General features: G+C 36.9%; 1 protein-coding gene across 2 annotated transcripts in view; it reads right to left on the bottom strand.

Annotated features, from left to right (window-relative positions):
• Dpp4 (dipeptidyl peptidase 4) overlaps nucleotides 1-18585 on the bottom strand; it is an 84486-nt gene that overhangs the window by 48654 nt on the left and 17247 nt on the right. Inside the window, exons 3-8 of one of the 2 annotated variants that reach the window (XM_042699505.1) lie at nucleotides 12483-12581; nucleotides 11731-11822; nucleotides 10455-10535; nucleotides 3840-3892; nucleotides 3657-3729; nucleotides 2804-2924 (exon numbers count right to left, since the gene is read on the bottom strand). In XM_042699505.1, coding sequence (XP_042555439.1) covers nucleotides 2804-2924; nucleotides 3657-3729; nucleotides 3840-3892; nucleotides 10455-10535; nucleotides 11731-11822; nucleotides 12483-12581 — 519 coding nt within the window. The remainder of the gene's footprint in view (nucleotides 1-2803; nucleotides 2925-3656; nucleotides 3730-3839; nucleotides 3893-10454; nucleotides 10536-11730; nucleotides 11823-12482; nucleotides 12582-18585) is intronic. The other variant, XM_042699506.1, reaches the window with a different exon arrangement.

Below are 18585 nucleotides of genomic sequence, written 5' to 3'. Positions count from 1 at the left end.
ATTATCAGATCTGCTCATGGGAAAATTCAGTTTGTGGCTCTTTAAATTTCCAAATCTGTTTCACTAACTGAGAATGGAGAATTTAAGTTTGGATTGTTTCCATGTATATTGTTCCTAGAAGGCCCATGTGTTAAAGTCTTGGTTCTCAGTACCTGGTCTTATTGGGAAGTGATGGAAACTTTAGTAGGTAGGCCTGGTAGAAAGAAATTAGTCATTGGGGAAATACCCCAGAAGGGGATTCTCCTTTCTTTCTTCTTCCTGGAATCTATGAAATAAACATCCTCTTCTGCCATGCACTCTCTGTGGTGATGTATCAAATTGCTACAGGTCCAAAACAATTGTAGCCAAGTTATCATGCACTGAAACCACTTATCCTGGGAGCCAAAACAAACCTTTCTTCTCTTAAGTTGTTTCTTATAGGTATTTTGTTACAGTAATGGAAATATAACAGATAAGCAGACTTGGTAGAAACTCCTATTTAATCTATGTCTCATGTGATGGTATTGGTAAATGTAAAAGCGAAGGCATTAAAAACTGGAATCTTAGAATAAGGAAATTATCACTGATCTGATGACTAAGATCTTTGCAAGTTGCAATCTGAAAGTTGCTTCAAAATACACTTTCAGTGATAACAATTGCGGGAGCAGTAAAAACAGTAACAATGAAATGAATAATTATCTTGATAAATGGCTGACACTTACAGAATGTTATCTACTAGGAATTGATCATCAAAAATGATCATGATTGTTAATTATCAAGACCCATTTACACAGATGAAAAAAATGAAGGAAGGGTAAAGGAGACAGAATTCTGCCTTAGGTAACATGGCTAAGAACTAGTAGAATCAAGAATTAATCCAGACCTGCCAGACTTGATTCCAGCTTCCCACTGCCAGGCTGCACTGCCCATCCCAATGCCTTTTCAGCATTTCTAGCTACAGAAATCTAGTATTTTGAAAGAAGCTTATTTCCCTCGGAGTGCTTCATACTGTATCCTCAAGTTGCATTTATGCAAGTAACATTTAGGATTTGCGAAATGCATCTAATTTAATCTTCACAACCTCCCCCCTCCAAGTATCTTCTTAGCCATTTTATAGACAAGGAAATTAAAGTTTTGAGAGACTGAATGAAATGTGTAAGGTAAGAACCAGAACCCAGCCCTTAGGCCTCTGGACCTACAATTTCTACTAAAACCCTCTTCAAATACTGAGTTCATATCTCATCCTGATAGTGGCTATCCATTTATTCTGGTCTACAACACAGCTGCAATAATGTAACATTAGTATAATTAGGGCAAGGTTTCTTTCTTTTTTTTTTTTTTTTTTAACAAAAAAAAACATTTGTTAAAGTAGATAGCAGGTAATGTTTTCTGTTTTGAGTTAGTATTTATTTGTAAGGCAGAACATATTTTTTCCATATTGAAAATGCAGTAATTTTCCTCTAGAGACTAAAATCTCATTTTTAAAGAAAAGCCCATATGGGAGCTCTAAAGTTATTTTTCTGTGTGTAATAACTCAGACATGAACACATGAGATCCTTGCAGCTGTGGTCTACCTTAGAAAGGATGGCACATATTAGCTTAACTTAGGGGCACCTTACTACTTCTGAAGGAGAAACTGCTTAGAAAAGATGTTTTCCTACTCAATAGCAAAAATCCAAGAGGACTTGCTGTGATGTACAGTCTAGTTCTTAGTCTCTAAGTAACTATAAGTAAGTAAATAATTCAGGTTATTTCATTTCAAGTTTTACTAAAACACTTATTTCTCTTATTTCTGGACAGTTTATAGTTATTTATTTATTTATTTTTATTTCGCTGCCACAACTGGAACTTGAACTCAGGGCCTGGGAGCTCCCTAACCGTTTTGATCAAAGCTGGCACAATACCACTTGAGCCAAAGTTCCACTTTCACAGTTTTGGTGGTTAATTGAATGTAAGAGTCCCATGGACTTTTCTGCATAGGCTGCCTTTGAATCTTGATCCTCAGATCTCAGCCTTTTCAGTCACTAGGATTACAGGCATAAACCATGAACATTCAGCTATCTTTTTTTTTTTACTATTACCTGTGGTTGTTGTTATACTGTCATCTATTAATTGGACTAGATTAAGCAAGAATCAAAATTAAATTATAAAGTAAAATTATAATAGGAAGAAAGAAAGAAAAGTTTTTCTGATAAGTATGAGGTAGCTTCATGAATGATTTCAGTTATGAACATTAAAGTATTTTTAACGTTGTCTAAGTTTCAAAAAGGTTTCCAGAGTAATTTCTAAAACTCTTTATTCTAAAAGAATGCTCCTTTTCAAAAGTTTAGTTTTTTTATTCATTCTTTCTAATTAATTTTTCTTCATTAATCATGATGAATGAAGAACTGATTTTTCCAAATTCAAACGAACCCATTATTTTTTCCCCTCAATGCTTCAAAGTTCCAAATAGTATTTGATCATCTTTCTGTTTATTTTTGCAGAAATCTGCTTTCCTTGGAAACTTCTGGGTTAAAGAAACATATAATGCTAATCTGAAGGATTTTATGCCACAGTAAAACCAGAAAAGCTACCTACACAGAGAGGCTTATTGTAGCAAGGCAGAGACAGGCAGAGTATTGTGATAGAAGGAGGGCAGGGCTGTCTAGTTACTGTTAAGAAATTCTTCATCTGTGAGATACCTGGTGCTGTCAACTCTAAAAAGAGATAGGATGATACTTTTAAGAACACAAATTATTCTGTTGCATCATATGTCCACATATTATAGAAAAATTCTAAGTACTTTAAAAACTGTATAGATTTTCTATGACAAAGCTTTCTCTACCTTCATAAACCCAGTCAGTTATTCCATTAAATATCATATCTTCTTTCCCATTCTGTGTAATCCTCTGACTTGGTAAGTTTGGTTCAGTTTTAACATAAATATCATTCTTCCAAACATATGCCTGCAAAGATTGGAAAAATGTTCAGATCAATAATAACATACTATAGGATACTTTTGGTCTGAATACACTGTAGAATCATATTATCACTACACAGTAAGTTTGAGCAAGAAGAGTAAATCTTCCCTGACATTCTTAAAGGATAAAGACTCAAGTGATAGTTCTAAATAATGCAGAAAATAGCCTTAACATTTTAAAATTACCTTATACCTACAACTACTGGATGCTAAAGTGTATTGCAGACCTCGTATACTGACTACTTGTACTGGATGGTATGTACTTGTGAATTTCTGTTTGGGGGAATAAGTAGGAGCAATGCAGTTGCATGTTTGAAGAGGGAAATTAATTACAGGTAAGCATTCCATTTTCTATTCAAATTTCTTTGAGCGCTGACATTCTCCTAGCCCAATGGAACATGAAGACATGTGTACAGTGACTCCAAATATCACTAAACTAGTAGAAATCAAGAATGCTTCAAAAGTATCTAAGCTCAGTAGAAAACAAGAATTTAAATTTCTCAGTGAATAAATAATTCCCTACTACATGTTTAGAAGCTTTCAGGAATTGCGCTTCCTATGTTAGTTTAGTAAGGTATTGTCCTGAACAATAACAGGACATTTTACAATGAATTAATTGGATTTTTAAGATGTCTGCATTCTACCAAAATTAATGCCTTTTGCCTATGAAAGATTTGAGCCAGTTTTTTTTTTCTGACAACCAAAGAGATTCACTAACCAATTTATGACCTTCTGAAGACCACGTGATCCACTGTGTATTATTTGGAATTCTTTCCTCTGTAATCAGCTGCCTGGAAAAAGGATAAAAGGAAGCATTACCAAAATGAATAACTCACAGTGGGATTTCCTGTAAAAATTATATTAGCAAAGCCTAATGAGGTTTGATGGGGAATTCACTGACCTTTTATTTAAGTCATAAATATCATATGAAGCTGTGTAGGAATGCCTCCATTGCTGTAAGAGAAAACAGATATTTCAGGCTTCTATGGTTCTTGACAGCTTGGCCACTTTCTCAAGATGACAGGTGTCATAATCTCAAACTTAATTGTGCAGTATAACTCCATACTTAGAATTTTAGAATTCTGAAACCTGCAGAGCATTTGGAACAAACTCCTCAGGACTTCACTTATAGACTTGCTCTGATACCACCTCCTCCAAGAAGTTTTCTCAGGACTATAGAAGACAAAGTGCCATTTTTTTTTTAATGCAACAATATCCATAACAATTGGCATAGTAAGTTAAGACTTCCTATCTAAGAAAGTACATTTTCACTTTATATCTATCTCACCTATACAATTTTTCAAAGATATATGACTATTGATGATGCTGATATTGAAAGATGTTTAGTTTTGTACATTGGTAAGGAAAATGTCTGGTATTTTAGATTTTTTTTAAGTTACCTGGAAATATATATTAAAACACATGTGTCAATTTTTAAACAACCCTCTGCAGAGAACTAAAATTAAAGTCAAACTAAATAAAAATAAAAGGGGGAAAAGGAATAGTAAAGTTTAAAGTGGTAATCAAATAGAAAACATACACATCCACAAAATATCCAACCAAGTAAAAAAACTGGTTCTATAGGGAGACTAGAAAAATGCAAACATAAGAAAAGTGATAGGAGCTGGGAAGTTGGCTCAGTGGTAGAGTGCTTGCCTTGCATGCATGAGGCCCTGGGTTCGATTCCTGGTCACCACATAAGCAGAAAAAGTCAGAAGTGAAGTTGTGGCTCAAGTTGTAGAGCGTTAGCCTTGAGTTGAAGAGCTGAGGGACAGTGCCGAGGCCGAGTTGAGCTCCCATGACCGACCAAAAAAAAAAAGAAAAATGATAGGAAATATAGACCAATATCACAAAACGAAAATGGAAAAGAAAAATGTAGAGTCATGACAGACTCTACAATTATTAAGTGTCTAAGAGACCATTATGAACATTTCTACTGATGAATTGTAAGTTGTAGAAAAAAATGGAAATATGTCTTTACAAACAACTTATTTAAAGCAAAGTCTAAATAGTCTTCATCTAATCAACATATTGAATCCTTAACTTAAAAAAAAAAACACCTTTTCATAAAGAACATTTCATGGGGAAATAAGTAAATGTATCGTATATTCAACTAAGTTGCAAAGGTAAGCTCACCCATAAATCTGCACACTAATCTTTACAGCACCTTCCTTCCTAATTACTAAAATTTGGAAGTAACAAAAGCTAGACTTCCATAGTAGGTGAATGGGAATCCAGGAGCTGGTGGCTCATACTTTTTGGGGGGGGGGGGGGGTCCGGTTCTGAGCCACTAAACAACCACTGCCAAACACTACAACTTGCTGCTTTTATCTGAACAAGCCTAAACCATGCTTGTTTAACTACAACCATACCAATAGCATCAATAATGGGAGGTATTCATATCTAGAACTCAGGTTTATTTTTTTTTGGGGGGGGGTCCGGTTGTGGGGCTTGAACTCTGGGCCTGGGCGCTGTCCCTCAGCTCTTCAGCTCAAGGCTAGTGCTCTACCACTTGAGCCACAGAGCCACTTCTGGCTTTTTTTTTTTTTCTGCTTATGTGGTGCTAAGGAATGGAAGCCAGGGCCTCATGCATGCAAGACAAGTGCTCTACCACTGAGCCACCTTCCCAGGCCCCTCATACTTTTTTTTAATACTAGTTACACAAGAGGCTGAGACTTGAAAATCACAATTCTAAGCCAGCCAAAGCAGAAAAATGCCACCAAACTCTTATCACTCAACTCTAAGCAGCAAAAAGCCAGAGAGAAAAGTGTGGATCAAATGGCAAAGTGCCAGCTTTCAGTGGACAAGAATGCAAGGCTTTGAATTGAAGCCCCAGTACCAACACACACACACACACACACACACACACACACACACACACACACACACACACACACACACACACAGATGAATGGATAAGCACACTATATTAGATCCATACAATACTATTTAGTAATACAAAGAAAAGAGCTCTCAAGCCACAAATATTAGAAGTCATCTGTACATATTGCTAAGTGAAACAAGCCAGTCTGAAAGGTTATATACTGTATTAACCATATTATTTTCTGAGAAAGACAAAACTGTGGAGATAGTAAAAAGATCAATGGTTGCTTTTCAGAAGGGAAAGGGCAAATAGATAGAGAATATAAGGCAGTATAATAATGGATTCATGCCATACACTAAAGTCAATACTTGCATTAGTAACAATATGTCAATTTGTTACAGTTGAAACAAACGTGGCAAACTCTGAGCAAGATAGTGGTAAGGAAAATAGATGGGAGAGAGATGAAGGTTGCAGGAACTTTTATTTTCTGTAAAACCCAAAAGGTGCCCTAAAATATAAAATCTACTAAGATTTTTTTTAAATGAGTTGGAGCCATGACTTGAATGGAGTTTTGTATGATATTAAGAAATGCATGTTACAAAAAAGTGTAAATATAGGACTCTACTTTTATAGAACATGCAATAACTTAAAAGACTCACTATATACTTCAACATAATATTTTCAGTTGCATTACATGAGTAAGAGAAAAACACAAAATATAGGGGAGGCATACACTACACTTCAGGGATCCAAGAGGAGAAAAGATTGAAGATACAATGTACATAGATATTATATAATCTTTGCATTTGTGAAAAATTACATGCACATGTAGATCCAGATAAAGATGAAAGCTATTTTAATATAAATTTTTGTACATTTGTGTTCCCTGACATACTCTTACCAGTAGAATACTATCTAATTTATCATTAGATACCTAGAATCCAGTGGTACAAAACACATAGCAGGTATTTAAGAAACAAGTAAATGAAAACCAAAACTGCACTTATATGTATACAAATGAGAGGTGAAATGGGTAACTCAAGGACCCCCAGCTACATGATAGCAGAGCTGAGATAAGGATTTAGAGTTCCTAACTTCACTAAATCATTTTTCACTCCAGGACACCTTCCTGTCAACAGCATTTATTAAATTCCCACTTCTTCTAAGACATACATTCCTTTCTTGCATCATGCATTTTTCCGACACACCCTATACTTGCTTCTGGGCAACCTCAAGCAGAATACTTGTTAAAGCCAAAAGGTATGGTACAGGCTGGAATACTAGGGCTGAGCTCATTCAGGATGACAACACGACTGTGAATTGCAACAGGAAACCCAAGATATTTGCTAAGTTCACTTCCTCTTTTGAAACAGACTTATTTGTCTATTTTGTCTATAAATGCTGGTAGCATTGCTTCCCTTAAGTCGCCTAATTGCATAGGCAAGAAAACTACAATGACAGAATCTCAATAGCACATGTCAAAGGGTACTACAGAGGTGAGCAAGGACAAGTAGAAACCACAAATTCACCTTAGAAGGGAGCTTGTGCAAAATGTGATCCTTGGGATGAGTTTTCTAATAGAGAGAGGTCTCACAGAGACTCGGTTAAATTGTGGCAGAGAGAGAGAGAGAGAGAGAGAGAGAGAGAGAGAGAGAGAGAGAGAGAGAGAGAGAGCAATCCAAACATAAGAAAGATCTTGTTTAAGAGCATGAATTCAAACTATTCTAACCTGGATTGAAGTCTCCACTGTTTAGCACCAGGAAAGGTTTTTTCTAAACTTCAACTTTCTTTTTAGGAAAGCAATGATAATTACTTTTGAAATCTCAGTTACATGAAAATGCATGAGAAGTACTTAGTAATGTTCTAGAGCATTAACAACATGTGATCAGTGATACGATTTATTATTATTTCCAGAGAATTAGGCAATGAGCAGAGATATGAGAACACCCATTCCAGGCTAGAAGATACTCATTTTCTGTTAGAAATTGTTAGCAATAACAATGGATCATTCTTGATGCACTCAGTCATGATAGTGCCATGAAATGAGATTCTAAAGAAAATTGAACAGTGTATTGCCAAGGAAACACAATAAAAATCAGTCTTTTCTTTCTTCTTGATATACTTACTGAGCAATTCAATGTTTGGTAAACACTGAATTATATTCATTTAATAAGTATTCAATGAGTACCATGAGGTTTAGTGCTGCAGTGACGGAAACACGGGGCCAGTGGCCCTAAAAACAGCAGATAAAGTAAGAAATAAGCAAAGAATCATAATAAACTACCCTAAATTGCTTTGTACTAATGGACCTAGGCTAATGTCATTTATGAGGTACAGGTGCTCCAGAATGGAAGGAGACAATATTGGATAAAGTGACCAAAGACATTCAGCTCCAAATTAATAGAGTGTAAGCTAGAGGAAAGGAGAAGAGGACCCCAGAAGGAAGCAATAGCAATAGATGGGAATGAGTCATGTTTGAACTGTGCTCCTGAAGCTCTCTTTCCACTTGGATCATGACTCTTATGAAGGACCTTAAATCTCCACTTTTCTGGGCTCCACCTACAACAATGTAGAAGTAGATACGTTGGGTAGGAGCAGGGGCATCTGTGCTTCTCAAAATCTCCCCAGGTGATTCTAAGGTGAAACCAGGAAGAGAAGCCCTGGCCAAATAAGCAGCCTGAAGTCAAGGCCCACAGGCCACACAGATGCCTTTCTTTATGCTGGGATTTTATTTGGAGCATGATAAGATATCGTGGAGAGTTTAGAAACTTGTGTAACATAATGTAATTCAATTTTAAAAGAAGAACTTTGGATTCTGGTTAGGGTATAGATGCTAGGGGAAAAGAAGAATAGAGTGAAAACAGTTACATATACAGATTAGGCACCAGTGACATGAATAAAAATCACAAAGAATGGTTGTCTAAACTAAGATCTACCAGTGAACTATATCCAGGAGTCAACCTAGACTGAACAGCCAGAGGAGCTGTTGTTTATTCCTTTACTGCCTCTCCCTTACCAGTACATCACAGTGTTTAACAGGGACAAGCATTTAGTCATGCTTCTCAGTCCTGGCTGTTCATTAAAATGATCCAAAGCAGTAAAAATATGTAATATCAGCATTACCACCAGAGACTTCATTTTATTGAAGATTGAGAGTGGATGCTGGGATTTTTTTTTAAGGATGCTCAAGTGAATCTGTTTTGTGCAGAAGTACAATAAGCTCCTAGTTTTCCAATTGATTATATTAATTAATAATAGATCAAGTTGTCATAGGAGACGGCTTTTCTTATAGTTGATAGATTTAGCAGAACCTGGTCTGAATCTTCCCGTGCAGGAAATGGAGCCCTGCAGAGTGAATCCAGAGTAAATATTATGACTGAGAGTTACCATCCTGAGACAGTCAGAGGAGGAGGGAATGCTTTACTTGGCCTGAGTACAGCAGTTTTGGTATGTGAGATAAGGCCATTCAAGTCATTATTCCTAGAAAAACAGACAGGGTTAGGAATCCCTACTTTGTATTTTGTTTTCAATGCAGGGTATGTCTCTCTGCATTCCTTCGAACTTCCTACATTTGATAACTGTTACTGATTGTATGAAAAAAAACAAGAAGCTGCAATTAAAATTACCAGTGAGTTGCACCCATCCTAAATATGAAAAGGCTCAATAGCAAACTTCCTGAACATGTGGGAATTCCGTGTTGGGTGACTGGAGGAGGCTGGGAACTCTGGATTGGACCTCTACTATGAGAATGGAGGCTGTCCTCCTTCAAATGGCATATATACAGCAGGAGCTGAAGATCAGTATGGGGTGTGGGGTATCTTACAGAGTCTCTTCTGGAGGACAGGAGCTTTAGCTGTTTCTTCTTATAGTACTAGGATTTGAATTCAAGGCCTCCTACTTGCTAAACAGGCATTCTACCACTTAAATCATAGTCCCTACACTATTTTTCCTTTATTTATTTTTTCAGATAGGGACTTGTGCTCTTTACTAGAATCAGACTAGATTGTGACTCCTCTGCCTGGTTTTCTTGTGTAGTTGGAAAATTACAGATATGTCACCACTATGGATAGATTTTCTTAAGATAATTTTTCACTAAATTGTTGCTTAAACTTGTTCTTTATTTCTTTTTCTTTTTTTCTTTTTTTATTGTGAAAATACTGTACAGAGGGGTTACAATTACATGGGCAGGATAATGAGTACATTTCTTTTTTTATTTTTATTTTTTGTGAACATACTGTACAGAGGGGTTACTCCTGGTATCTATCTCCTGAGTTGCTGGAAATATAGAGATGAGCCAATGTGCCTGACTGATCTTTACCTCTTTTAAAGCAAACACTGAAGGTTTAATTATATATAAGCTAAGTGGAAAGGAAATAAAGGATTATATTGCCAGATGTACAGTCAGGTATGTACACTTAGAATAATACAATAAATATCTGTTGCAAACTTTTATTGTTAGGTTATCCATAGCTATAACACAATATTAAATGGGTTTTTAATATTTGAAGCGCAAAGTAATTTTTAAACATTTGTGCTTTACAAATAAGTATATATTTTTCATGCTGAATTAGTGACTTTTTGTGCCAATATTAACTTAGACACCCATATTAAATGCACATTCAGTTTAAATCAGTTATAAAATGAAATGCATATAACTCCTTTAATGTTATAGTAAGAAAGTATTTCTTTTACCTTCACATAGTTGTATTCCAAGAGAATGAACAGTCTATCAGGAGATACTGAATAATCACTTATAGTGTAGCCAAGGTCATCCTGTCAATCAAATAGAAGAAAAAGAAGTTGAGCAGTATAACTGCCATCAGTCAGCACCTGCTACCTGTTCTATGTCTACATAGCTTTGCCTTGGGAGCACCCAGTTTAGGAGAGGAGGCACAGACACCTATACAAGTGACCATGATATTTGAAGGTTAGTGGTTGGTCTTTGTCAGCTGGGAAGGGAAAGCTGGGGTCAGAACAGAGAAAGAGCTGTCTCCACAGGAGAAGTAGAATGAGCAAAAGCTCAGCTGCATGTGGCAAAGGGCATGCAGTGTAGAGAGTTGTATATAACCTGTACACAGTTTGGGGTGCAGGAACAAGGTGACAAATGGGAGGATGTCAAATCAGTGGATTGCTGGGACTCAACCAGAAAATGTAGAGATTTGTCCTGTCTTTCCTATGTGGAAGTGAGAGTATCATGTTTATGTTTTACAAAGGCAGTCTCTGGTGACATGGTGGCTGGGATGAGAAGAGAGTGAAGGGGGCCGTATCAGCCTGGACTTGGACAGGCCCTTGGTCTGTTCTTTAACACATAGATAAAGACACAGGCTAGACTCTCACTCTGATGAGACTCAATAAGGATTTGAACCAGTCCACCCAATGGAAGTGGAAACCTGTGAAATTCTTAGTATCTATGGGGTGACATGGTTTGTTGAGTAGCTAGTGATAGCAGCAACAGGAAAGCCAAAGATGATTCTTAAGTCTCTAGTTTGAGTGACTGAAAAAAAAAGTGAATACTAACACTGGGAATATGATCATTTGAGCTTGTGGATAGTGAAGGGGAGTTGAGCTTGAGATAGTAACTGAAGGTAATCTATGTGCAGGAGACAGCATCCTGTTGGAAAGTGAAGTCTGCATCTTAGGAGAAAGTGAGTGCTAAATGCACAAATGAGGATCAAGAGCAGAAAGGGGAGCACTGGAGCGGTGAACGTATGACATTCACATGCACATAGCATGGAGAGGCCCAACCTGGAAAACACTTACATTCAAACAAGTACAGGCAGAGGAGGAGTCACCAAAGAAGAGTAAGAGGTAGCCAAGGCAGGGAGCATTTCAGAGAGAAAAAGGTCCACTGTGCCGTGTGCTGCAGAGGGTCCAACAGGATGAGCAATGATAGTAGTCATGAATTTGAAAAGTAATGAATAAAATCCCCCGAGTTTCATGCATCAGTTAATTATGTGAGGAAACATACAAATGTACTGTTCGCCAAAAAAATGGAGCTGTTTCCAGATTCAGCATTGAATAGCAAGATATTATTTTCTTGTTTGTAGAGGTATTCATGATCTAAAGAGAGAAAATGACCAAATCAGTATTTCTAATTAATATTAAACACTGTCATAAGCTAAAGGTTATGTAATAAAATCAAACTGCAAGCACATAGAAGGATGAAGTAAGCATTTCTAGGTTGGGAAATCATAAATGATGAATATTACACAAGCATTCATTCATTCTGCCATTTGTGATAAGGTTTCAATTTACATTTAACTTTTGATAGTGAATATCAAAGACATATTTTATAGCTTTTCATTTTTTTGATTTTTTTCCCTTTCCACCTCTAAATAGAAGGTAAATACTCTTTACAGTTTTGTTTTTTAAAGCAAGACTTATGTCTTCTAAATGCTACAAAACACCTTGCAAATCAACCTAACAAGAATTAACATAAATATTAAAAAATCATCCTGGGCACTGGTAGCTTTGGCCTATAATCCTAGCTGTTCAGGAGTCTAAAAACTGAGGATCATGATTTAAAACCTAGGAAAGTCTGTGAGACTCTAATCTGTAATTAACCACTAAAAACCTGGAACTGGAGCAGTGGCTCAAGTAGTAAAGTACCAGTCTTGAGCAAAAATTCTTAAGAGCAACTCCCCTGCCCTAAGTTCAAACTGCAGTACTAGCACAAAAATAAAACATTTGCAACACCCACTCCTGAGCACAATAACTTACCTGAAATCCACCGCAAAGAATAGGACTTCACTCGTAGAGTATTTTTTAAGTAGTCAGACAGAGAGTAAGTTCTGCGGCTGTCAGCTGCAGCATCATCTGCTGGTTGAAAAATAAAAAGAGGCAAATGTTCAGAAAGATGGAATAATGTCAGTTTGAGATAAAATAAGCAAAATGGCTCTCTACAATTCACCCTGATCACAAAATGTAGGAATGCCTTTGTCAAATGCAATCTACATTTTGAAAAAAACTTTGGACCAGATAGATGTATTGAAACTGTATTTAACTACAAAGTCTGATGTGCCAGGGAATATACTGAATATCTTTCATAACCTTCTCTGTGAACATTGAGGTGGGCCAAGTCAATAGAAGTGCAATGTAAATTCATTTGTTTTTGTTGCCATGTTGTGGGGGGGGGGAAGGGGGAAGCAAAAGTAATTATAATGGCATATTTCATTTATTCCAATATACACAAAATATGACCACTGCAACATAAAGTTGATATTTAGATGTTATTACTGAGATCTTTCATAATCTATTTCTCATACTGATTCTGAAATATAGTAGGTAGTTTGCACATACAGACTAGGCATATTTCGTATCAGTCATTACTTGTGTTCAGTTATGATCATGGTCTGCTCAGGGCTGGATCATCCTTGTTTGAGTCCTTGAGAGTCCATTGCACTTTTGTTCCTCAGAGGCATTTCAGATATGCTGATCCCACACTGGTGAGGTGGGGCTTTGCCTCAGCACTAATTTTATTTCAGTGCCTAGAATCTGTGTAGTTCTGTCTTTTGCTTACCTGAAACCCATTCAAAGTCCGAAGTCATTTTGTTTTTAACTATCTCTTGCCTCTTTTTATTTTTCCCCAATACTTCTTTGTAATTGACCCTCCTAGCCTTGGTACCACCACTGGGATAATTTTTCTACAATGCCACTTTATTCTGGTGGTCCCTCCCTCATAAGCTCTACACAAAACCAACAAACCAATTAAAAAAAAAACAGTAACACAGTTTGATGATATGGTACTAAAAAGTTTTGTTGCTAGATTTACAATTTTATCTTCTAAGCATAATCAAACCAGTGTGATTCCTTCTTCCCAACCCCAAAGTCTGTCCATTAATGACAAAGAGCTTAACATCCTTGCCCAAATTCTGTATTTTACACATACTTGTGTGTTCACAACACCCACCCACAAGGTCAGCTCCTTCAGGAATCCCTTAACTACTTTTTTCTAGCACATCCTTTTAATTAATTTTATTTGTGATGCATCACTGAGGCTTAAACTCAGGGCTTATTAGACAGGTGCTCTACCACAGCCATAAGCTCAACTCTCATATTAACTTTCCACAATCTGTGAGAAGACAATTCTTTTACAGGAAAAACTTTTCCAAAAAAATGTTCCTAAGGTCTTATTCCTTTGTACCTTTATATCTGATATATCTTTGTACCTTTATATCTTGCATCTGCCTATTAAACCTCCTAATTCAATAGATAAATTTGTTACATTTGCCTTTGCTACTTATTGACGTTGTTTAAAGCTGGTTTGTTAAGAAGATTGAAGACTTTTTTTTTTAATCTATTTGTTTTTCAATTTAATTTTCACCCTGAAAGTAAGACATTCATGTTTGTTTGTAGAAAGATAACAAGTGGATAAAATAAGCCCATGGACTAGCCAATCTTTAAGCAAAAATCTGTATTTTCTGTAGGCTTGTGCAATATTATTTGAAGGTCATATAGAGGACAGTAGCCACATACCTGTATGTGTGCCCTCAATTATTTGTGTTCATTCATCCATTCATTCATGTATTAAATCATCATTAAACAATGTTATTTGGTAAATACTACTAAGGATATAAGGAGACTTTGTTCTCAAGAACTATTTTTCTAAAGTGAACATAATATGTATCCCAAATAAATTGAAATATAAATGATGATAGACATTCACATGCCCAGTATATGTAATATAGCTATCTGGATCTATAAAAAAAGAGCTAGAACATGTATGTGTATGCATGCATTGAAAATGTATAACAAAACAGATATGTCAACTCAGAACATCTGTCACTGGCTCTTAATTTTTTAAAGGAATTAACTGACCACCTATAATAGTCATACACAGCAACAACTGATTAAATCATTTAAGTGCTATCTTATAAAAATATATTTTCCAACATGTTTTCAGGGCAACATACACCTGGAGTGTTAAATTGAGTCAAAATTTTCTTCATATAACCTGATACCCAATGAACTAGGTGCCCAATGAACTAGGTTACTTTTTCATTCATTGATGCCTTTCTCACTGAGACTTAACCTGATCTGCCCTTCTCAGACATTTGCTGGTTCATTGTTTCTTCATCCTCTGGCTTTTCTAAATATATCATCTCTACATTCAGGCTCCCTTCCACACATACTTCCGCTTACAGATCTACTTGCTGATGCCCTGGCAACCAAGATGGATGGCTTGTGAGCTATGGCCCAAGATATCTCTGAAAGACCCATACTGATCTTGGCTTATGGGCCAATGTTCAGCTGCTTTACCCTAACTCTGTATCCCGGTTTCTACATATTGTCTACCTAGTCCCAGAGCAGCCTGGCTAAATTGGAGCAACAAATGTTCCCTGGTGGTTTTTGTTTTTTTTTTTTTGCCTTGCCTTGCCTTGCCATTTGATAAGCAGGGCACATTGGAAGAACAGTTTGGAAACATCTAGATAAGCGAGTTCTGTGAGATGTGAGTGCCAAGTCCAGGTTTTGACCTTTAGCAAATTCATAGTTTGCTGCCAAGTTACAACCTATTCTGTCACACTCATGTAGGACATGCTCATATTGCTCCTTCCTTGTCTCCTTGCTCCCTGACAGGGCACTGCTGCAGCAACAGATGAAGGTCCTTGGCTGCTTGTGTGGTTTTCCTGGTGGGGCCTGGGACATGTCGTTCGTTTGACTTTATCGGTTCAAAGCATTGTGCTCGCCAAGGAAAGTGGTTAATCATATGTTACCCATCAACTCATACAGAAACTCTTCCATTCAGATGTTCTTTAATTTAGAAATTTTTAAAAGGTTAGCTGCATTTTATATTTCTTCTTTAGCCACAGCATCTCCTAGGTTAAACCATATGATAGTACATTTTCTTGTCATAATAGGTAGGACAGTAGAATGTTGAATGGATCAACATAATAACAAATTCTCTTCAAAGGGTTAAAGTATCCTAAGAAATCCTTGCATCCACATCAAAGAAAGTAATCCCAGAATATAAGATCCAAACAAGAAAGGAATATAATTCTATGGAATAGTCTTGCTATTGTTGCTGTTTGACTACAGTATATTTTCAATATTTTTATGTCTATGGATCATAAACATTTTTTTCTTCTTTAAGCTATAGTTTATAATGTTCCTACTTCAAAAAGATAAGCTTTTGGTACACAAACAGTTAATGAAATACATCTACAATGAAATATACTCATTCTAATCCTCAGTTACATCTTCTTGTTAAAGACACAAAAGAGATACGTGATTTCAGTTTCTGTGCTCAATATGGTGATTAGTTAACATTCCATATTGATGTTTTTGTATTGGTGATGGGTATAAGGAAATAAATTGGTGTTACATAACAATTTGCTCTAGAAAAATAGCAGCCTTGACATGGGGAACAAAGGAAAAACAATATAGCAGAAGCAGACATTGATTGAAAGGTTTTCAGACACTGTGGATAGATCACCCAGCACACATGCAGGCTACAACCCATCTGCATCGATTAAAATAAGAACGCTATGAGAGTTGAATAGATGGTGGCTTGGAAATCAGAAAGCCTAGATTTGAGAGCCGGCCTATTTATTTCCTTGGGAAAAATTACTCAACCAGCCCTTACTACAGTTTCCATGATAGTGATTCCTTCAAAATTCATATTGAAACTTAATTCCCTTGGTGAGATTTTAAGAAGAATGGATTTGGGGGGGAGGGGGATGTGATTGAAGAAATAAAGGTTCCACCCTCATGAATAAGTTAGTGCCTTGTAAGAATGCTGACAGAAAGTAAGTTAGATCTTTTCCCTCTCTCTGCCTACTACCATGAAAGAGTGCTGAATGAGACCGTCATCAGATGTTGAAACTGCCAGCACCTTGATCTTCAACTTACCAGACTATAGAACTATGAGAAATAGTTTTTTACTCTTTATAATAACGAAACCTTGGGTATTTTGTAACAGTATAACAAAAAGACTAAGACAGAAACTGGTATCAGAGAAGCAGAGTGTTGCTAAGCATGTTTGAAACTGGGTAATGAATGGGTAGTGGCTGGAATAGATGAAGCATTAAGGGTAACTTTAGTGAGGGCTCAGAAGACTACCACTGGTGGCCACACTTGTAATCCTAGCTACCCAAGAGGCTGAGACCTGAGGATTGTGGTTCAAAGCCAACCTGGGCAGGAAAGTTCTTGAGATTCTCATCTCCAAGTAATCATAAAAAAGTCATTAATGGAGCTGGGGTTCAAGTGGTTAGAGTACCAGTCTTGAAGGGAAAGAGCTAAGAGAAAGCACCCAGGCCCCGAGTTCAAGTCCCAGTACCAGCACACACACACATACACACAGAGTATAATGGACAGAAGCAGCTTCTGTCTTCTTAGAAATGTTTGTAAGTTAACATGATCAGAAAAATGGAAGAAATATGGAGAATAAAGGTCAATCTGATGAGGGCTTAGAAATGAGGATAAGATTTTGGAAATGGAGGAAAGGCCACCTTTAGAGGAAAAGAACTTGCATGAATTGTGTCTATGCCATAGGGCTTTGTAGAAAGCAAGATTTGTGAATCATGAATCATAATATTAGGTTAAAGAAATCTCTAAGCATGGTCCAGGGTGGTCTATCACTTCTCTTAGCTGCTGTAGTAAAAGGGAGGCAGACTTACACTTTGGGAAAGATGACAGTTAAGTTTCATTAGAAAGATGACAAAAGAATAATTGGATAAAATACCAAAGATGTGGCCAAGAAATTGTTTGATAAGGAGATTCATATACAGTATGAAGCCATATACTATTCTTCCTATTCTATTGATTACCAATAAAAGTTTATTTTGTTTTTGGTTCTGGAGGTTGAGAAGTTCAAGATCAATAAGCCACATCTTGAAAGAGCCTTCTTGTTGGTTAATAACATAACAGAAGACACCACATGCAAGTGCCTAGGATAGGATCAAAGGGCACCACACTTGCCTCTATCACAAACCCAGTGTTTCAGCAACATTAATTCACTTAGGAGGATGAGGACCTCATCACCTGAGCATCTCCCATAGGCCTATCTCTAACACTGCTGCACTAAGGGTTAAACTTCTGAGGAAACATTCAAACCATTCATTGAATGAATAGAAGAATGACCCCCAAATGCATTTCTGAGGTTGTTGGTGCTGTCCTTCCCACAGAGGCCTGGAGGATGAAACTATATCAAAGATGGACTTTGTATATACACATGACCTCTGCATTTGCTGACTCGAGTAGGTGTAGTTTCTGTGCCCACATCCTGGTATAGTGATCTTCAACTCCCCCTTGTATGGCTCAAGCAGGCCTAGGTGTGGCTCAGATGGCCATTTTGGAAGGAACAAGCCATAACTCTTGGTGGTATCCAGGTAGTGCCACCTTGACAGGTAAGCTTGGCAAATTCTATCTAGACTTCAAAGGATGGATCAGAGAATCATAGAACTGATGCAGAAAATTGACTCAGGGATTGAGCCATCACAGAATGGCACACCAGGGAAATGCTTAATGAAGCAGTGTGTATGTGTGGGTAGAGGTACCTGTCCATGAGACCTCAAAACCACTAGCATTTAATAGCATCCTGGGAAATTCATAAGTACAAGAGTCCAACCTGTGTGAACTGCTTCATGGTCTGTGGTTAGCAAAATCATAGGAGAGAGGCAATTGTATCTTGCTCAGTATGTCTAAGGGATGAAGGATGAATCAAAGTATTCTCAAGCTGTAATAATTGTTTTCAGTGTTGGATTTGGTACTCATCTGGGAACTGCCATTCTGTCTTTCATGCCTAGTTCTCCATTTTGAAATAGGAATTCCTATCCTATTCATGTCTTACCATTGTATGTAGGAAGCATATAGCTTGCTTGATTTT

This window comes from Dipodomys spectabilis, unplaced genomic scaffold (assembly GCF_019054845.1).
Source record: "Dipodomys spectabilis isolate Male_0828 unplaced genomic scaffold, ASM1905484v1 ptg000256l, whole genome shotgun sequence".
Classification (NCBI taxonomy): Eukaryota; Metazoa; Chordata; class Mammalia; order Rodentia; family Heteromyidae; genus Dipodomys; species Dipodomys spectabilis.
The sequence above is the reverse complement of the archived record's forward strand: the minus strand, read 5'-3'. Positions and strand labels throughout refer to the sequence as shown.